The sequence below is a fragment of the Vulpes vulpes genome, chromosome 1 (genome assembly GCF_048418805.1).
Source record: "Vulpes vulpes isolate BD-2025 chromosome 1, VulVul3, whole genome shotgun sequence".
In the NCBI taxonomy this organism is placed as follows: domain Eukaryota; kingdom Metazoa; phylum Chordata; class Mammalia; order Carnivora; family Canidae; genus Vulpes; species Vulpes vulpes.
Window position 1 is genome coordinate 163,272,796 of NC_132780.1, and position 22,903 is coordinate 163,295,698.

The 22,903-nt window shown below is 37.0% G+C and overlaps 1 protein-coding gene across 49 annotated transcripts in view; it reads left to right on the forward strand.

Moving 5' to 3' along the window:
• The window catches only part of RIMS1 (regulating synaptic membrane exocytosis 1), a 471,964-nt gene that overhangs the window by 251,390 nt on the left and 197,671 nt on the right, over positions 1–22,903 (forward strand). For all 49 annotated transcript variants that reach the window (XM_072735185.1, XM_072735168.1, XM_072735249.1 and 46 more), the window contains 2 exons: positions 6,836–7,176; positions 10,642–11,507. In XM_072735185.1, the coding sequence (XP_072591286.1) occupies positions 6,836–7,176; positions 10,642–11,507 (1,207 nt within the window). The remainder of the gene's footprint in view (positions 1–6,835; positions 7,177–10,641; positions 11,508–22,903) is intronic.

Below are 22,903 nucleotides of genomic sequence, written 5' to 3' on the forward strand. Positions count from 1 at the left end.
TCTATCTTGGTAGGTATTCCATTTGACTTGAAAATAATGCCCAGTGCTCATTACAACAAATGCCTTCCTTACCCCATCACCCATTTATCCCATCCCTCACCCACTTCCCCTCCAGCCACCCTCAGTTTGTTCTCTATAGTTAAGAGCTCTTATAGGATTTGGGCATGTTGGTTTATTCACTATTTTAGACAATGTGGTTTTAGAATAATTCAACATAAAACATTCATTATGCCATTTATGTAATAACTCACTTTAGTGATAAATATAGATATATTGTAGGCATTATACAATAATGAAGTCTATGAGTCTAAATTCTGCAGTTGTATAGGACATTATAGTGTTTGGAATCCTAGCATGATAACAGAATATGCACAAATTATACTTTTGTTTTTTATTTCATTATTGAAATTAGGAATTTAGGCCATTAAAAGTAAAAAATAAGATACCAAGGTTTAGAAATACTATAAAAAAATGCACACAACAATTTTTTGGTTTTCTTCCTAATGCATTTCTATGGGAGATATGATACGTATGAAAATTTTATATCATCAGTGAATAAATGAAACACTGTATCAGATGTGAAAAATGCAGATGTTATAAAATGTATATAATCCATTTGGGTATGGGATGAACCTAAAAACGAGGTCATAAAGCTAAACATCTGGAACAAATTCTGGGAACTGCATAATGTTGAGAAAACTGGAGAATGGAGTATATGTGGGAAACAGCTGTTGATGAGGTTGAAAAAGTAGGAAAGAACCTCAGTATGCTAAACAAGAGTTATAATTATATCTTGAATGCAGGGAGTGATTTTGTCAAATTTAAATTTTAGAGGATGTGAAATGGGTTGGAAGATTTATTGCAGGGGCAATAAGAGGAGGAGGGAAATCTGATAGGATGTCAGTTATAGAAAACTTGATAGGAAAAGATCACACCCTCAAATAAGTCAGTACAGTGTGAATAGACATAAGGAAGCAAGTTTGAATCATGATATTCAGAAATCAGAGTTAAGATATGATGAATCATTAGGGGGAGAGTAAGCTAGGATCATTCTTAGATTAATTGTTTGGGTGACTGTGTGGGTGGTGGTACTATTAACTGAGACAAACAATACAGGACAAGATCAAGTTTTATGGAAAACATAATCACTTCTGTTTGGTGTCCTTTAAGTTTGAGGCTCCTAGGTTACATTCAAGTGGGCGTATGTAGTAGATAAGAGGGTACCATGGTTTTCGATATTTTACTAGATGCCTGAGCTAGAGATTATGATTTTAAAATCTAAAGCTTATAGTATAGGATAGTCAATTTGTATGCAAAATAATATTAAAGTGCTATTTACTTTTTAAATCTCATTCATTCAGTTTCTATTTTGCATGTTCTATAATGGAAATATTGTGTTAGTGTAGTAGTCATCAACACAATTTACTGAGCAAATACTCATTGTATAAGTCTTCTGAAAAATATTTTTCAGGAGGGGTTGTGATAAAAATATGAAAATCCTATATCCATCTCACATGGAATCTATTGGCATAAGAAATGCAGAGAAGCAAAAATGGAGCTCTGTGTAACATTAACATTTAGTAAGAGTGAAGAAAGTTTTTATGAGAATATGAGAGGAGGTGATAGAAGTCAGATTAGACCAGAACAGGAAACTATCTCTAATATCCATAAACCAAAAACAAAAGGTAGTCATAAATTCCATACATTCAGTGTATATAAGTGAAACTAAAACAATGGAAGAGATCACTAATGTTTATGAAAAATAATTAAATACAACTGTGGGGACTGGTGTCTCAAATCGTTGAGAAATAAAGGGGATATAAGGAAGTGGGGCAAGTATTAATTTAGTTACTTTATCAGGTAGTTTTCTTTCTTTATTTTTTATCTTTTTTTTCAGGTAGCTTGATTTTACAGAGGATGGAGAAAAAAGTGACTAGAGAGAGAATAAGTTCAAAGAAAAGTTTTGATTATATTATATGCTTTAATAGTTATATGCTAAAATGGAAGGAGTAACAGAGAAGGCAAGGTTGAAGACACAGGAAAATGAAGGGGTCAGTGATGGACTGAAGTCCTTTACTGGGCAGAATCGTTGGTATCTGGAGTGCAGGCATGTGCATTTACTTTTTACAAATGGAGAAACATATTATAATGTCAGTCAGGACATAGAAAATAAGGATTGATGTGTTGAATGCTACTAAGACACAAAGATTTTTGGATTAAACAGCAGCAGCAGCAGCAACAACAACAACAACAAAAAAACCATGGTTCAGTCTTGTGCTATATAAAAAAAGAAATGTAACTCCAACGAAATTACGCAAATAGATAACCTAAGGATAGAGAAACATATCTGTCAAAGATGAACCAAAAGAGAATAAAAATAGCAATATTAGAATTTAGTTCATAACAATTCTGCAATTGGTTCCCTACATTTTATGCCTAATTCAACACAGTAACCAGAGGGACTCTCTTAAGACCTAATATGTATCAGGTCACTTCTTTGCTTATGTATTTTAGAAACTTCCAAAAGGAAAAACAATAAACCCATGAAATAGTAACAAAAATAACAAGAGACTGGGAGAGAAACACACACACATATGCTGAAACAAGTACAGAGAACTCTCTCATTTTCACCTACTTAGTAATCAATTATTTTCTACTATCTCATCTACTATTGTCAAAAAAGCTGAACTATCACCTTGATAATTTTGTTCCCCCTTCTGCTAGAGTGAGTGCCTTCACTGAATAAAGTAAGGAAAATAAGTAAAGGTACTCAGAAAATGCAGCATCTATAATAAAGCTGAATAGCCCATTTTCTTTTTCATATTTTCAAAATGGTAGTATAACTATCTTTGAATACTATATTAAATACAAGCCAATATTTTCACACTTAATCTTTTTTTAAAAATCTTCCTGCTTATATTTATTCTTTACATTACAGCACTAACTACCTCAGATGGACTTTTTTAAGCAACACATTTGTGTTAATATAGGAATTCTGTGCCTCATTGTCATGAATCACCTTAGCAATATCATTGAGAGTAAATCTAAGGCACATTTCTTCTGCTCTGTGTGTCTGGATTTGTAAAAATTTAATGTGAAGGCAAATATAAAGTATTTCTTGCATCTGAATCATTTTTTTTGCCATAAAATGGTCTACTGTATTTCTTAAGGATTCCTTAAATGGAATTTAAAATGCTGTTAGTACAAAACTTCTGAATAAAATTTTCAAATGTTCTTCATATTTCTCATGTACCGCATGTAGTTTCAGAATCCATGTTCCATCACAATAATCTTTCATTTAAGTTTGTATTTGGTTGCTTAACATCTGTAAATTGTTAAGATAAGGTATTACACAGACTTGCTTTGGTTTAGATTAGTTTGGAACACATCCCGGGGTACTTAATCAGGGTATAATCCTGCATGATCTTTAAAAAGGTGTGCTGTATTTTAAATAAATTGCATTTTTTGTAGAAATATTTGTGTCTTGTCCTTTTTAAAAAAAATGAGTTAAGAAAGGCTCCCTATCCCACTTTTGGATTAGTATCTCACGTTTTGGATTATCTGTCGTTAGTAGACAAACATAATACTTGATCCTAAATTCAAAAAGAGAATCTGTAAACATACATAACTGCATTGCTTCTCAGCAACTGTTTGGCTTATTTTTTATACATGCCTGAAATGTTTGATATGAACTATGTTGAAAGGCACAATAAATGTTCTATTGTACTGCCATCTATTTTCCTTACAGCTTGTATAAATAGTTTCTTTTTTCTTTGTAAACTCTGTGGCAAGAGTAATTTATATAATTAATGGTAGAGATTGGGAGATAGTATTTTAACAAAAAATATTTTTATTTTTAGAGTTAATTTTGCTTTCAGATTAGAAGATAGATTCACCACATTTATAATTAATTTTGAAATACAAATTTAAAAATGTGTGCACAAGGAAATAAAGCATAGGAAAATTTTTTTTCTAAGTGTTAAAAACAGACAAAATTAATGAGACATTCAGAAAAGAAATAAATAATATTTTGAAAATATTGAAGCAGTTGCTTCTACTTACTAACTGTAATCTTTTGAATCTATTTCATATGAAATAAAATGAATTTTAGTATTTAATGGTAAGAATAATTTAATAATAACCACATTTTATTTGCCTTTATCACTCTTGTGGCAATTCTGCATATATTCAAAATTTAGAACTTGCCCAGATCTGGCAATTACTTTTCATTGGTCCATTTTTATAACACTTAAAAATATAAAACAATTGGAGCACCTGGGTGGCACAGTTAGTTAAGCATCCAACTCTTGGTTGTGATTTCCACGTTATGAGATTGGGTTTGCACCAGGCTCACACTCAGCACGGACGCTATGTAAGATTTTCTCCCTTTCCCTTTACCCTGCTCATGTGTGTATGCTCTCTTTCTCTCTCCCTCTCAAATAAACAAAATCTTTTAAAAAATATATGAAACAATCAAAGTAAGATTATGATAAAATTTTTCTAGAAAATATTCAGATGCACAAAGAAGAGTCTCCTTTATCCTTCATTAAAAAAAAAAAAAAGATTTTATTTATTCATGAGAGACACAGAGAGAGAGAGAGAGTCAGAGACATAGGTGGAGGGAGAAGCAGGCTCCATCCAGGGAGCTCAGTGCGGGACTCAATCCCAGGACACTGAGATCGCGCCCTGAGCAAAAGACAGATGCTCAACAATTGAGCCACCCAGCATCCCTTTACCCTTCTTTTTATCAGTATTTTAATGTTTCTTTCTGCCTCTTTATTAACTTAACTCCATTTGGGAATTTTTAATTGTAATTTTATTGTGTTTTCCCTATGTTTTAAAGTAAATTTATATTTATCCTAAATATACTTTAATATTTCGAGGAAAGGGACTTACTTTTGATGATGAATAATATTTTGCTTATAGTATAATAAACATAAATTTAATGTCTCCCTAGCAATATAAAGTAGTCAAAGATTCTTCCTGGTTTCTTTGCATGATTTCGGAGTTTCTCATTACTGTTTTGTCAGCTAAAGAGGCAACCAATGAGATAGCATATCACCTGTCCCCAACCAGGGTCTGGGTAAAGGATAATCAGTGTCACTGGCATAAAGTCCTGGCCTGGGGATATTGCCCTTATAATGATATCCTTGATAAGACTATATTCAATGAATCGGAATTTCTGAGGGACCTTATTTATGACATAAAGAGATTGTGATACATTGTGCTCAATATCACCTCATTTAGGAAGCATTTTAAATTACAGATATGTTCCATACTTCATTTTGTTACAGGCCTATGAAATGCTCTGTTTACCTTGTTTAACATCTTAGCATATGGGAATTCCACTAACTGCTTTTGTGAATCTAGTCCATTTCATTTTATGACCTGAGGAAGTGTAGAGGAATGAACTAATAAGCTTTGTCGATCTTAAACTTTTTATAGTAAACATCTTTAAGTCTTAGTTTTCCCCATACTATTGATCCATTTGCATTTTCTTGCTTGGAAAGCAGCAGCTCTTTCATTTCATACAGATGAACTTTTCCATGTTAAAAACATAGTACTTTTCTTTTTCTTATTCTCACTTTATCTTTTATATCTTAATTTTATAGCTATCATTGTAGTTTTTCTCATATTCATCTAAATGTTTTCAGTCGTACATTTTCTTCTTTTTGCCATCTCAACAAAGCTTCATCTTTTACCATCATAATATTGTTTCTCATGTACTATTATCTGGGATTTATTCATCCTTTTGTAATATTTTTGAGGAATTGAGACTGATTCAGTATTTGTGAAAACCAGGGCCTGTAGTTTGATGAGCAGCCTTTCCTGTGGGTGCTGTTTCTGAGGTACAAAGGAAAACTGAAGTGTGTTCAGAGGAAAACAACTGAGGCAGGGAGGTGGAATTACACCACAAAACAGAGGTACTGGAGATATCTGAGAAGATTGCTCATAGGCCTATAGATATCTATTTTTGCTCTGTATACTAGGTGTTGCTGCTATCATTATTCATCATTTCTGTTATCTTTGTTGTCCTCATTATTACATTCATTTAAATGTCACCACGAGGAGAGCTGATGTATAGATTTAAGTGATAAAAAAAATCTAATAATTTCTCAGTAGATGTATTTCTAGATGACTATTCCAAAATAGAATCTCTAGTGGAAACAGTATTGGAGTGGTCTCATATGAATAAACCCAGCCCTAAATTTATTGCTTTATTAAAGATGTGCATGGAAACTTTTATAGCATAATGTAAACCTGAGGTGAGTTTATTACTAATAAACTAGAGAAGATATACAGCTTGACCTTTTCTTTTGTGCCTACCTTTTATTGTTTGTCCCATATGAACATCTTTTAATATCAGCTTTAATAATGCATAAGTTTTGAGAAGACATATATTTTCTATATCCTTCAAGACACTGAGATTTATGTACATAAATATTAATTTTATAGCTCTTTACAGCATTTTACTAATCAATCAAACCCCACTTAAAACATTTTTACTAGCATATACTTTAAATGAAACTTCAGATTCAGTCATACAAAATGTGATGGATACATGGTAAAAGAAAGTTCAGAATCACAGGGTTAGAACACCAGGAAAATACTCTGGTAACCTAGAGATGCTGTGGTTTCAGATGGGTGACAGTCCAGGCATTCATGTACTTGACTGTGACTTGTACAAGGGTCATTGTCACAAGAAATTTGCAAGGATAAGTATACATATGACAAGCATTTTTCTTTTCCTTAAAAGATATTTTAATGTGTTAAAGATAAATTATTATTTCCAAATGGCATAGAAAATTTATATTGTTCTCTCTTCTTTAAATAGGTTATGTGGGTATGCAATTTATGTCGAAAGCAACAAGAAATCTTAACCAAATCTGGGGCATGGTTCTTTGGAAGTGGCCCTCAGCAGCCAAGTCAGGATGGAACCCTAAGTGATACAGCTACAGGTGCTGGTTCTGAGGTACCAAGAGAAAAGAAAGCACGGCTCCAAGAGCGATCACGGTCTCAGACACCCCTGAGCACGGCAGCTGCCTCCTCCCAGGACACAGCTCCTCCCAGCGCACAACCAGACAGGAGCAAGGGGGCTGAGTCCTCACAGCAAGCTGTGGGGCCTGAACAGAAGCAGGTTTCATCCAGGTCTAGAAGTGAACCTCCAAGAGAGAGGTAATAGTTCATTAACCCTGTAAGCAAAAGGCAAGCTATTATATTGAGAGCAAACCTCTTTTCAAGAATTAACTGCTATTTAAAGGAATATGTGGAGGTGCTACTTCTCAGGCTCCACCTGGAAGGCAACAATAGTCCTAAGGTGTTTTGTTTATCTCTAGAATGCTGCATCAATCCTTAGAACTTTTTTGAAAAGCATTTCTTTCATAACATTGACACATGTGAACAAGTCACCTGAGTTGAGATACTAACTTCCAACCTTGAACTCAGAAAAGCTCTCAGATCATTTATTCACTTTTAGAATGAGCACTTTAATGGAAAGTATGCTCTGAGAGAATATGAGGGAGCCAGACCTGGTGGAAGGTGCATGGGTACATTCTGTGAGGATATATCTTTTATGCTGAGCTCAACAAGTGACTAGGAATTAACCAGATGAAGAAGGAGATGAGCACTCCAGGTATCTGCACAGGCATGTGGACTGAAGAAACAAGTTCTCGTGTGAGAACCTAAACGATGCCCACACCAAAAGTGTGAGTAGCTGAGGAGGAGAGCAGGGGAGAGCTGGGGAAAGGTGACTGGTTAGGTACCAGGGCCCAAGTCATACTGGGCCTTTTGGCCAAGTTAAATTTTATAGATTTTATCCAAGGAATTATGGAAAGCTACTTACGGTTTCAAGCATGGGCTAACAAGATCAGATAATTTAATTGATCGATTCCTTCATTCAACAATGCATTTACGACCAGACAGGAGGCTCCTACCCTGGGAGACAGTGTTAACGAGGAGGATATAGCCCTTCTTCATGCGGTTGGTAGTTTGGGGGACCTTATTATTGTTAAGAGTAGATTTTCTGCTTTTGTTGGTATAATCCTTATGCATCCCACTGGGTGGGAGAGTTGGCTTCAAGTCAGGCTTTGGTTCTCCTTTTCAAACAAAGCCTATACAATAACATCAAGGACTTCAAAGTTACAAAGATCTTCCAGTCCTTTGGTTCTGTCAAAGTAGACAGTTAACAACCCATCTTGCAGGGTTGTGGTAAGGGTTAAAGGGGAGCATGTGTTCAAAAACTGGCAGATGGGAGGCATTCAGTGAACATAGCTATTATTCAAGCCAATAGCCATTGTGTATTTACCACAAGCAAACACTGTGCCAGGGACCAGAATATAAAGATGATTAAGACAAAGTCCCTTTGCTGACAGATCCTAGGGAAGACACCATACAATATCCTAGGGAAGATAGACACCTGGACAATTAACTGTACCAGAGGCTAATTTGATCAAAGCTAGAAAATACATGTAGAACTTTGAGAGCCACAGAAAGAGGAGGTGCCTTCTGAATTAAGCTTTCTAGGATACCCAGGAATTATACAGTAGGTAGGCAGGGTAGGATGGGACATTTCAGAAACAAAAAATGAATGCACCTGAAACTATGTGGAGAGGACACACAAAGGACACCAGAGATACTTCAGTGAAGGTATAATGGGAAGCTTTTTGTGACAAACTGTTATGGGTTAAAAAATAAAAATATTAAAGGTGCAATTTGGGATTGGTCAGAAAATGATACTTTTAAATAAGAAAATTTGGAGCTGTAAGGTTTTTTTTTAAAGAGAAAATATGACAAATGCTGTTGCTGATTATATAAATTACTGATGATATAAATACTTAAAATATTGAGGACATTAGGGGTATAGAAGGAAAAGAGATGGATGGTGACTTCAGGGAGGTAAGTGAGAGCAAAAGAATGTTGTCAGTCTGTTTAGAACTACTGAATTCTTCATCAGGAGCTAGTGGAAAGGGAATAATTAGAGGTAGAGGTAAGGGAAGGCATACTTAGGGAAGCAAAGATCAGAGAGACTGCAGAACTCTTTTCATTTGCATGACACTCTATTAACCCATAAAGCACCTTCACAGATGGTCTCTCTAATGCCCCTGTGAAGTTTACAAGGTAAGCATCATTTATCAGCATTTGAAGGAAAGTAAATTGATTCAATATAAACTTCTAACAAGATCAACTGTGCCTTACTGAGCTATTAAATGTCTGTAGTACAATTGCCATACTTTTATAAAAACTGTATTTGATAAGTAATATATGTTCCTATTAGACTTCTTACATAGTAAAACTGCAATGCCACCCTTACAGTTCCACCCTCCGATGAAAATCCCTTCCACGTCAAAGCACCAATGTGAACTAAATGTTTAAAGTGGAATTCACCATTCTCTTTTGCTTACTAGTCCCGTTTGAAACCCTTTATCTTTTCTTTCCGCCATTACTAGCTCCTCAAACCCCACAGTATATCCTCGCAACTAATACTTTAACAACCCACAATAGAAATTGTCCTTTTTCTCATCTTGTATTTTTTCTTGAGTTTTATGCGTGGTGTTTGCTTTTGTACTTTCAGTCAAAGATGTTCCCTTCGAAAGCCCTCTGTGGGTCTCAGCGTTTAAAAAAAAAAAAAAAAAAAAGCCTAGGTTGTTCCCACCTTAATAGCATAGTATATCATATAGTGTCAGGACACTTTAGACAAGGCCCCTACTTTTTTCTAACTTCTGGTGTAATTGCTGGAACTTTCCCAAATTAGGTGCACTCCAGTGTACAAAAAAGAGCTGAAAGGGCAAATGAGTCCTATATCTACAGGATTTAAAGATTGCCAAACCCTTTAATCTTTGCAGTGCCTTCAACGGGATGCAGAAAAAATAGAGAACACTATTGTGTGTGTGTGTTTGTTTTTGTTTTGTTTTACACTGTGTTCTGAAATGAGAGGGAAAGGAGGAGGGGGAGGGAAGGAGGAAAAATGAATAATAATTTGAAACATTTCAATATTTCTATTATCTTTGCCCAAGGAAGATAAAAGGAAGGCTAAGGTTCAGCCATTTTTTCCTAACCAACTCCCTTAAAAGTGGGTGCATATGATCTTGTTAAAATTACTTTCGTTGTACTATTAAAGAAGTGCTATTAGATTTAATTTTTGAAATGGACATGGTTAGTATTCACATTTAAAAGTTGCTATTATGATAAAAGATTGTCGATATGTATTGTCCAGATACATATCAAGTATGTATTTAGAATTGAACTGACCCGTGTATATTAGTTAGATGAAACCTGTATTAGTTTCATCTAGAATATCTTTAAGTCTTTCATTCATAGGAGAATTTAGCATAAAATTCGTTCATTTATTGAATTAATGTATTGGTGGCTCTTATTCATCTAGTTAATTCATGGAGAATTTTAAATGTGAAAACTACTTGCTAAAGCTCCTTAAGACGCTGTAACGTAAAGGAGCTTTATTTGAAAGCTAATCGGATACACAGGTTTAATGTGGTTATCAAATTGCTTCTTAATCAGACATCGAACTGCAACGAATCACTTGAACAGATTTAAATGGAACGCGAAGAAATGTTTCTTAGGTCTGGTCTTGATGTGTAGCTTTCTGCATTGCTTTCCTTCTTCACGTTCCTTTGTGTATCACAGGAAGAAGACTGCGGGGCTCTCTGAGCAGAACGGCAAGGGAGCCCAGAAGAGCGAGCGGAAACGCGTGCCCAAGTCCTCCGTGCAGCCGGGAGAGGGGGCCGTGGAAGACCGGGAGCGGAAAGAAAGGCGGGAAAGCCGAAGGCTCGAGAAAGGGCGGTCCCAGGACTTCCCGGACGTGCCAGAAAAACGAGAGGACCGCAAAGCGGCGGAAGATGAGAAGCAAAGGAAAGAGGAGGAGTACCAGACCAGGTACCGCAGCGACCCGAACCTGGCGCGGTACCCGGTGAAACCGCCGCCCGAGGAGCAGCAGATGCGCATGCACGCCCGGGTGTCCCGCGCGAGGCACGAGCGGCGCCACAGCGACGTGGCGCTCCCGCGCACCGAGGCGGGCGCCCCGCCGCCCGACAGCAAGGCCGGCAAGCGCGCGCCGGCCGCCGCCAGGGCCTCGCCGCCCGAGTCGCCGCGGGCCTACTCGGCCGAGAGGACCGCGGAAGCCAGGGCGCCGGGCGCCAAGCAGCTCACGAACCACAGCCCGCCGGCACCCCGGCATGGGCCGGTCCCCGCAGAAGCCCTGGAGCCCAAAGCCCAGGAGCCGCTCAGGAAGCAGAGCCGCCTGGACCCCAGCTCGGCCGTCCTCATCAGGAAGTCCAAGCGCGAGAAGGTGGAGACCATGCTGCGGAACGACTCCTTGAGCTCCGATCAGTCCGAGTCGGTGCGGCCGTCTCCGCCCAAGCCGCACCGGTCCAAGAGGGGCGGCAAGAAGCGGCAGATGTCGGTGAGCAGCTCCGAGGAGGAAGGCGTGTCCACGCCGGAGTACACCAGCTGCGAAGACGTGGAGCTCGAGAGCGAGAGCGTCAGCGAGAAAGGTAAGGCGGAGGCGGGGCTCGGGCGCGCCTGCGCGGAGCCCGGGGCGCGCGGCGGGGGCGGGGGTCAAACGTGCGGCCTGAAGCGTGCAACGTGATGACGTACTGAACGCCGCAGTGAGGTGTGTTAGAACGTCTTGGGGGTGGACGCGTAAGGTTCGCGTCCCAAGGGAAACACAAACTCGTAACTAGATAAGAAGATGGATGCTAATCAATTTGGGGATCGTTTCGCGCTGTGTGTGTCAACTGGTTATACGGCATACCTGACCCTTCTGTGGAGCTGTATGTCGGATATCTCCAGATTTCCGTGGAAGTGGCGGCGGGGGCGGGGGGAGTGCAACGTGGAATGGCCGCAGACCCAGCCTCTCGGGGAATAGAATAGAAGGTTTTAGCCTCCTTGCTTGCTTTATTCCTTTTTGGTAGGATTTTGAAACAGAACCACAAGCTTCAGATTTGGATTACAAGAGTGGTTAATGCCTTCGTTTCTTGTCATTATGGAACATCCAGTACGCACTAAGTTAATACTTTGGGGTGGATGGTGGAGGACTTCTTTTCTAGGAAACCAAAACTCTTCCTGATAAAGGGGAATGTACCTTTTTTAAACTTCTGTGGTGTGATACTCCAGAGAGGGAGTATTTTTCAACTTTCAAATGAGTCTTTTCCACAACTGGTGCAGAAAGTCTATCATGCAGATGTTATATGTTGTTTTGGATAGTGACTTTTGAGTACAAAGTTTAACTATCATATTACAAAACATTTCAGAGCATTCGTTGTATGATAGGCTGACTTTTTTTTTTTTTCTGTCTTGTTCTACACTGTTCTACAACATCTTAACCACATGTAGCTATTTACGTTAATTACAGCTACATAGACTTAATTATTAAGTCCCCCAGTCACTGTAGCCCCATTTCAAGTGCTCAGAAGCAATCATCACAGAAAGTTCCCTTAGATAGCATAATACTGATCTAGAAAATACTTCAATTTAATTTTGCAATTACGTATTTCTTTTGAAGATTCACTTCATTCTGCTGTTCACTCGGATTTAAATTGGCCACAGTCCTAAATTTGATGGTGTTGGTCCTGATTCTTGTTATATAGTGTTTCCTAGTTCTATTTTGGGGTAGCTATATTTTACAGTTTTTGGCCTGTATTATAGTTGCTGAATTATATACTAAAATTATAAATTTATTAAAAAGTGACTTTGTTTCCTCATATTCTCTATCGTCATAATGCATGGCTGTGTCATCTCCCTTTATGTGTCTCTGTCTCCTCTCCCTCTCTCTTTCTCTCTAGATAAATACAAACATATATCTATCTAGCTAGCTAGCTGTCTAGATAGATAGATGGGTGAATGGATATATATATATATATATGGGAACAATTAAGAAAGTTCATTCTGTCATTAGGATTACTGCAACTTAAGTTAAAATGACTCTTTTGGACAGTGATTTGGTAAGAGATAACTTAGCAGAATGTGGATGCCATGTAGTAAGTTTCAGGGTCAAGGAAAGACTGTCCACATGAAATAAAATTTATAGGGCAGTGGGAGACAGAAATTAAAATATTATATTTATATGGGATCATTTGGCTCTTTCAGCACACCTTCTGATGACTTATGTTTGTCTTAGAAGTCAGTATGCATATATTTATGCATATTGTACATGAGCTTTTTAAAAGTCACATGGTGGCTCAGTAGGGTGGAGGGTCTGACTCTTGGTTTTGGCTGGGGTGGTGATCTCAGGGTCCTGGGACAGAGCCCTGGTGGGGCTCTACACCAGTGTGGAGTCAGCTTTGCTTCGCCCTCTGCCCCTCCCCCTGTTCACGTGTGTGCTCCTGCTCACTTGCTCTCTCTAAAATAAATAAGTCTTTAAAAATAACATGGTGAGTATACCCTTGCTGTCTTCTGTGCCTTAATATTGTTGTGTGAACACATATTTTTCTCCCCTGAAATAATGAAATGTTGAATAAAAATGTAAATGGATATGCTTAATTGGTGTGCAGATAACTCTTAATAGATATAAATATGTATATATGTATTTTCATATATGTGTATATTTTCCCATTTCCTAAAGTAAGGACTCTACATCAGTTCTTACAAAATGTGTGTTTTAAATCACAGTGGGCATAGAATCAGGCAGAACTGAGTATCAAAATATTTACAATACCAACAGATTGTGAAAGAAAAAATGACTAGAGGCATGAGTAATTGGAAGGATGGAACTGGTGTAATGTAAGGAACTTATTGCCTCTGCATACTGTCTTCCCTCCTTAAGAATTATCATTTTAGGGACTCTGAAGCCGAAGAATACAGGGTATCACATTTGCCGTTATCTGGTTCAGAAGACTATTTTCTCTTAAAATGAATCTCCTTTTCATAATGTCTTGAAAATAAACTCCACACAAAATAGTTGCCTTATTCTAATATTTTAACCAGTCCCAACTCAATGTTTACAAAATGAAACATTAACTGTAAAGAACATACTTTTTAATGTAGCACATTTTCTTATTTCAAAATGATTTAAAAATTCCATTTTCTATGGTATCTATTAATGCCTTTATTACCAAACCCCGCCATTGTCTAAGGACAATCTAGGGAACCAGCCATGATAATCTACAGTATCCTGTGACTCTGCACAAGTTACTTAACCTCCATAAGTGCTAGTTTTCTTGTTGGCACAATGGAGATAAGAGTATCTGCTATCCACATGGTAAGATTATTGAGTGGTGTGATGAGATGATGTATATAAAATAGGATGCTAAATTAGCATTTTTCCTGTTTTGATTTTGCTTGTGGTACCTATATCATAGATAACCTAATATCACAATAAATGTGAAGTAATCACTCACATATATAACATATAAAGGAAAGGTAAAAGAACTATTTGTATGTCTCATAGGATCTAATGGGGTGAGGAAAAGAATGATTTGGGAAGAGATATCTTAGGAGAGTGAATGCCGTGTTGTGACTTTTGGGGTCAAGGGAAGACCATTTTCATGGAATAAAATTTAAAGGGCAGTGAAAGATAAAAATTGCATTTTAAGTATAGACCATTATTTTGGGTTCTGGACTCAGTTCCAAAATGTGTGTGTGTGTGTGTGTGTGTGTGTGTGTGTGAGAGAGAGAGAGAGAGAGAGAGAGAGTTCCCACACTAACAAGCAATTCTCATATACCAGCAGGATGTCCAAGAGAATTCAACCTAATTCAATTCTGATGTTATCTACCGAGAGGTAGCATCAGATCCCACAGGTTAAGGGCTCAGTCCCAAAAGACTGCCCTCCACTTCAGATGTCAATCATAAGCCCAGGTTGTTACCTGTGCTTCTGACCAACTGGCTATAGATCAGAGGATCCCACCAACCCCTTCGTGGGTTTGATTAGTTTGTTACAGCAGCTCACAGAATTTAGGAAACCCATGTACATATTAGATAACTGGTTTATTATAAAAGGATATAACTCAGATGGAAGAGATGCATAGGGCAGGTTCTGGGGAAAGGACGCAGAACTCCCATGCCTCTACAGTTATGCTGCTCTTCCAGCACTCCATATGTTCCCTACCTGGAAGCTCTCAGAACCTAGTACTTTTAGATTTTTATGAATGCTTCATTACCTTGGCGGAGTTGACCAAATCATTGGCTTTGGTTCATCCTCCATTCCCTCTCTCCCAGGAAGTCAGGGGACTGGAACCTTAAGCTCCAATACTCTGATCACATGATTGGTTTTCCAAGGGACCAGCCCCCATCCTTAGGTGTGGTCCAAAAAGTCACTTTGTAAACTAGTTGCTTTGGCAGCATATATACCAAAAATCACCCCGTTAACCTAACAAAAGACACCTTTATGGCTTTCATTACTTAGGAAATTCCAAGGATTTTAGAAGCTCTTTGCTAGAACCTTCACTAAACTCAAATATATATTTCTTATTATAAAGCACAGTATCACATCCATTCATTTGTTCATTCAGTTTAAGAGTTACACACATAAACATTTAACATAATGCTTACTCTCTTACTCTCGTATTAACGACAGATATTTATATCTGACTGTTTTAGAGGCTAGGAAGGCTAAGATCAGGATGCCCACATGGTTGAATTCTGGTAAAATACCCTCTAGCTACCACCTTTTTTGCTGTTTCCTCACTTGGTTGAAAGGGCTAGGGAGATTTGTGGGGTTTCTTATAAAAGCACCAATCCCATTTATGAAGGCTCTACCTTTGTGACCTCAGCACATCCCAAAGGTCCTAACTGCTAATACTATCCATCATCTATGGGGGTTAGGAGGATTTCAACCTGTAAATTTTGGGAGGGACACAAATATTTAGACCATATCACTGGCGTAAGGTAGCTACTTACTATATGTATACCATTTTTGTCATTGACATTATTCTAATTTTATTATGCTGAGTTGGTTTGTCACTTATCAGTAAATGTATTTAGCACTTTCCATATATAAACCGAGGTTAAAAAAGGATAAACAGGGGATCCCTGGGTGGCGCATCGGTTTAGCGCCTGCCTTTGGCCCAGGGCGCGATCCTGGAGACCCGGGATTGAATCCCACATCGGGCTCCCGGTGCATGGAGCCTGCTTCTCCCTCTGCCTATGTCTCTGCCTCTCTCACTCACTCTCTCTCTCTGTGTGACTATCATAAATAAATAAAAAAAATTTTTTAAAAAAAGGATAAACATGTCCCATGCTCTCATAGAGCTTACATTCTATAGAGAAATAAGCAATAAAGAAAAATTACACAATGAAATGCAGTTTAATAAATGCCTAAAAGGGAAATTTTTTCTAGATATATTGATATATAATTTTGCTGTGTCCTAAAATTCAACAAAAAAGATAACCTGGTCGAATGGCGTCTGGAAGACAACACAGCCTTTATAGTCAATATAATATTTTACATATGGTATAATTCTCTTTCTCACACACACACAGGGATTAACAGTAAGCTCTAGTGGGCTTGTCTCAAAATTGAGGTCAATTATTACATGTTTTGGAAGTGAATGCCATGTTGCTTTTGCCAATTGGGGAAAATTGGGCATCCTTTGTTTCTTAGCTTATAAATATTAAGAGCATAAATCTCTTTTCAGAAGAAAAGCAGTGAACTAAAATGCTTATGAGATAGCAGTTGAATATAAATGAAATGAGTAATATGACCCATTGGGGCAAGGCCTAGTAAAGATTTGTGCCTAAAGGAATTGAGTACAAAAGCATGAGAATAAAGAAAGAGACAAAGATGATGCCAGTGTGGAAGAAAGAAATGGCACCAGTTCTGAGAAGAAACTTAGAAGCATTGCTGTCTTGATCAGTAGAGTAAGCTATTTATACTTACAATGAACTAAAAGTATAAATCCTCAGACAGAGCCAGTTGGAATAAGAGCCTGGCAGTGGATAACAGGATTTCCTTTTTTATCCTCTCCCACTTTGAATAACTCAAAAAATACAACACAAATTGATTATACCTTTAAACTTTTAAAGTACTGTGTGAATGGCTTCTGAGGTCAACCTGTCTAACAAGGGCTAACTGGTTTGTTTGTAACTATTACTGCAAGGCAGTATTTAGCAGTCCTTTTAGGAGCATGTGATACCTGCAAGGGTTTCATATAAGACTATGGATCTTTAATAACAGGTGTGAATTTTCCCCCTAAAGACAAAGATAGTTTCCATGGACCAGAGTATAGGTTTTAGGTATTGTGAATTATTGACCGTTAAGTTTGGATGCCTGGCAACTTAATCATTGGGGAATGAGGAACAAGAGTTTGGAACCCTTGCAAAAATCAAATATTAAAATCTTTAAGTGTAAATCTAATTCTTTATATTTTTCTTTAATCACTAAACTAAAAATATTGAGAGTAATTTCTTTGGGCTCCAGCAGTACAGTGCCTATTGCTCACTGAACTTTTAATTCTGACCAGAAGTTACTGGTTTACTTGTGTTTTTTGACAACAAAGAATGCATTTAATATCCTTTTGGTAGTCTTAGTCCTTCCTATAACCTTAAGAGGGCTTGCAATTAAAAAATTTGATCAGATTTATTTATGTATTAATATGTATGTAACACATGAATATTAGATAATACACATGATATTAAACAAAATATCTATAAGGACCTACTGCATTCCAAGCACACTGCTAGGTTATAGAACTACAGTGATTAAATAAATAAATATACACATATACATAGCTATGGTTGCTCCTCTCATGACATTTTTTTTTTTTTTTTGGCTATCCAGAGGATTCTTTTAAAATAGATTTTATAGAGAGATAGGATACACCAAGATAAAATCAGGTTCTTTGGCAAGAATTTGGCTATAGATATTTTTTTTTAAATGGTAGCCTGAAAACAGTTGCAACTTAAAAGGGCTTTGTCTTCAAATGATTACCCAAACCTAAACATTTAGTTTTCTTACCCCATGAGATCCCATAAAAGTGAAGAAAAAGGAAGTGAGCTATGAGCAGATGAAATGTTTTTAGAAGATGAAAAGAAGAAAGTAGTCTACTTTTACCAGCTTTATTTATTTTGTATGTTTTATTTTTTTATTTCAAGTTGTATTTAAATTTTAGTTAGTTAACATATATGGTAAATTGGTTTCAGGTGTAGAATTTAGTGATTCATCACTTACATATACCAGCACTCATCACAGCAAGTGCTCTCCTTAATGTCCATCACCTAGTTAGGTCATCCCCCACCATCTTCCCTCCATCAACCTTCAGTTTTCTGTAGTTAAGAGTCTCTCATGGTTTGCTTCTTTCTCTTTTTTCCCCCTTCCCCTATATTTATCTCTTTTGTTTCTTAAATACCACATATGAGTGAAATCATATGGTATTTGTCTTTCTCTGACTTACTTCACTTAGCAAAATATAGTCTACATCTTACTTTTAGACATAAGAGGTTTCTAGGTAAATGAGGGTGTGGCGGTGGTGAAGACTGCCAATGAAGCACCTTACAGAGACTTAAGACCCAAATAACAGATTCTGTGAAGCCAGAAGTAAGAAGGAGACTTTCCAATTGGCAGATACATTCAACATTTGTCGACAGAGCAACTGAATCACACTGTTTATTCTCTTTACCATTTTTCCCTCCTCTTTACACCCTTACATATAGCAAGAGCAACCCCACATTTAATTCCCGGTAGAATTCAAGAAGAAATCCAGTAAACTGCCTCAGCAAAACTCAGAATCTGGATTGTTGCACCCCCACCCTTATAGCTTAATGCTGAGTTCCATATGTTGTTTACCCTAAAGTGAAGGCTACTAGCTCCCAAGCTCCATTCATTCACAGATGTTAGAGATACTGTTAGTGTCCACTACAGCAGTGTGACTGAAAAGACCTACATGGAAATACTCACCAGCTACACACAGAAATTAAGTCAGTAGTCTGTCTTAAATATAAATGAACAACAAATCCCACAAACTATGAAGAGCGCCAGCAGGAAGAACTAAAAAAATCAAGATAAACAAGTAGATCCTAAAAGTAAGAAGTTATTTCAAGAGCAAAAGGGTGTTTAAGAAACCAAACAGTACAGGATGCATTCCTGATACATCCTGAAATACCTAAGCCACATCCCCAGGGCAGCTTCCTCACCCAACACATGGATATTCTGTGTAAAATATTTTTTGAAAAATTAAAGTTATTATCCAAACTTAGCGGAAAGCTCTGGATACCAAAACCCTTAACACTGAAGTACTTGGACAGAGATCCCTGGACAAAGTATAAGACTCTATGACCAGACTCAAGATCACAAGCTTGCTGCAGATATGAGTTAATTCTCTAAGCCAGGAAGTGAAAAACTTGATCTTAGACATTAACAGCTGATACAAAACCTCTAAACTTCTTTCATCCAAAAAAAATGAAACTGACCCACAAGGAAACATCTGGAAGCTCAAAGGATGAGTCCAGAGGTCATAATGGTGAAACATAGGAGGAAGTTCAACACCAACAAGATGCCAAGGAAAAAAGGGGAAAAAAATCTATACGCTTTTGGAGGTTAAAGAAATAAACTAGGTCATATATACAACAGTAAGAGTTAAACTGTCTTTAGACTTCCCATCAGCAGCAGATTAGAAACTACAACTGTTCAATGCCTTTAAAGTATGGCACAAAACTGTTTGAAATTAGAATTCTCTGCACATCTAAACCATCAGTCAACTCCCAGGTTCTCCAACTTTGCAGTCTCCATCTGAGAGAATTATTTAAAGATGTATCACTCAAGAAAACCTGAATAATAATTAAGAAAGTGGGACAAATGAGAAGCAAGAAATAGTGGAGCTACCCCAGGAATCCAGTGCAGAGAAATCCCTGGATGACATTGTGTACAGAAAGCAATCTGTGAAAATTAAAAGCAGAGATCATTTCCAGGAGGCTCCAAGAAGAAAATCTTTATGAAAAATAATGTCATGGATTCTAAGAAATATCCAATGACTAATGAATTACATGATATTATTGGATTTCCTTACTGAGTAAGAAAAGGCTGTCTCTTTTTTTAACAATGAAAAGGGACAAACACTGAGAAAAACAAACAAAAAAAACCACACAAAAAATGTTAAGGAAAATCAAGTTTCAAATATGAAGCAAACAAAAATGTGACATTATTTTATTGATACAGCCCATTCAACTAATAACCTAGGCACATTTACCTCTGAGTGAACAGGAACCGTGACACTTCATCCCTAGAAAAGGAAATTTATATTCTGCACATTTTTAACTTGTTCTGTAGTATTTATATGTAATAATATTGTAAGTGCCACTTACATTTTTCAATTTATAGAATAAACTCCCTTCCACATTGAATACTTGCATATGTTTACACAATTGAATATAAATATTTGTCCATGTCAAAATAATAAATAAATAAAATCTTTAAAAAGTATTAGAGTGCTTTGAAGAAAGCAGTCTTATTTATAAGAAAATAAATATTTGAAAAAAAGTTTAAGAAGTGGAATTGATAGTGTGGGCAGAAGAGCCGTGAGAGGAAATGAATTATTGTAGCTACGTATCAAGCCCTTATTTATTTTAATTTTCATCATATGCATGCATTAATTTGATATCCATTAAAATAAAACATAAAAAACTGTTTTTCAATGTCCCCTTCATTAAGCTGCAAATAACTAGTTTTGGTGTCCTCTGGGGCCTTTCATAAATGGCATTTTAGCCACCAGAACTTTAAAACATTGATGGATCCATTAGCATTGTAACAGCATTGGCTACTCTTTTACCTTCTATTGAGTTCCTACTATATGACAGGCACTTACCAGGCTTTGGGAATATATTATTAGAATATAGCCCCTGCCCTGAGGGGGTCCTTAAAGGAGCTCACTTCATTTCTTTTGTCCTGTTTCCTTTTATGTAATTTTGGTTGGCCCATTTTACACAGATGCTGATGAACACACTTTTATAGATCTCTACCTCTACTTCTTAACTTTCAACCAAATGCTTTCTCTAACATCTTCTTTAATTTACCCATTTAATCTATGCAGAGGAAAGAAATTGGTGTAGGACCAGTAGTTGGACAGGTTGACATTTAACACCAAAGCCCAACAGTTTTATTTGCCCTGGTTTTCTTTTATTTTCTTTCTTTCTTTCTTTCTTTCTTTCTTTCTTTCTTTCTTTCTTTCTTTCTTTCTTCCTTCTTCTTTTTTTTTTTTTTTTTTGATATTACAAAGGACAGAGATGAAAATTGTCACAAAAGAGAAGGGGGACTACTGCCTGGTATTGCTGAGGAAAAGATAAGTTTCTTTCCCCCTTTCAACTAGTGAAAGAGACATGATTTATCATGATTTATGGGTGTGTTAGATGCTACAGTTTAAATGCCTTACAGGGATTCTGAGAACTAATTTCTTCTGTTTTTTTTTTTTTAAGATTTTATTTATTCATTCATGAGAGACACACCCAGAACAAGAGAGTCAGAGACATAGGCAGAGGAAGAAGCAGGCTTCATGCTTCTGGGAGAGCCTGATGTGGGACTCAATCCCGGGTCTCCAGGATCAGGCCCTGGGCCGAAGGCGGTGCTAAACCACTGAGCCACCTGGGCTACCCCTAATTTCTTCTAACAGTGGATATGGAAAATGGACATTAGCCATTTTAGTCATCTGTGCAATTTAAATCTTAGGAAGAGATTGAGAGAACACAAATAACTCTGTGTGTGTGTGTGTGTGTGTGTGTGTGTGGTCTGAGCTAACTTAGTAATTAGGTTCCTAATTTCGAAGAATATGTGTTAAGCAAATTTTGGAAATCATCATGGTAAGAAGCTGGTTTTTTCAGAGCTACAATTTCTGCCTAATATATAACTACTAAAAAATTGCCTTGATTCTAAAACAAGAGTTGTGATTAAAAGGAATTTCTATAAAAAGAAAAGAAATGAAGTCTGTAAATCTAACATGATTATACCCAATAATATTTCTCCTAAAATAATCCATAGCTGGAAATATTAGTCATTTAGTTACATCTGAAAGCAATTCCTATTTTTGAATCAGGAGAAATGAAATTAAAATCTGGGCTACATTTTCAAAAATAATCATACAAATTTTATATGTAATATATGCTTACAATCTTAACATAGAATGTTTTAAAAGATTTATAACTAAAGGTCATTTTAAAGGGAAACATTTATGCTTCAAAGTACATTTAGAAAAAGATTTGATATTGAAGATTTTAGTGCCACTATTTTATCTCAGTAAGTTGTTCTTCAGTATCCTTTTAAAATGCAGAATCATACTGCAGTATTTTTGACCCATTTTATCTAGTGAATGAAAAGGTTGTTCTTACTTTTGGTTCATTTTAACAGAATAACAGAATCTTAGACCTGAGAGAGACTTCAGAAGAAAAAAAAAAACCTCTCCTTTCACACACTGTTGAACAGAGAAGGAGACATTATGGGTGTTGAGGTCGCCTGATATCCCTGCCCCTAAAGCCATTTCCTCTAGCTGGAAGAGCTTGGAAATCATCTTGTCCCTAGCTCCAGCCCGACCCTCTGAGGACTAGCATTTAGCAGTCCAGCTACTTGTTCTTCTGCAATCTAGACCTAGTCCTAGCAGTGACCAGACACTAGATTTTTGCCTAGATGTCCCTAGATCCAGTTATGCTGCCAAGTCCCCCCAAGAACTAAACTTTTGGCTTGTCCTCACCAATCCCTGTCCAGAAATTAGAAGCTGAATCTCTAGATACTGACTTCCCTGATTCCAACTGCCATATTGGAAGTATAGATATTACCTTCTCTATCATTTTTCTTCATACATTGTGGGGTATCTATGGTTCTTATTGCTATTCTGGATTTAATAGTTGTTGCCTATACCCATCTTCTCTGAATATCTTATTCTACCAACTGAACTGAACTTCTGTGATTATTTTTCCTTTAAGCTCTTGTTCTATATCAAAGGGCAGATTATTTTTAATCTAGTAAACTCTTCT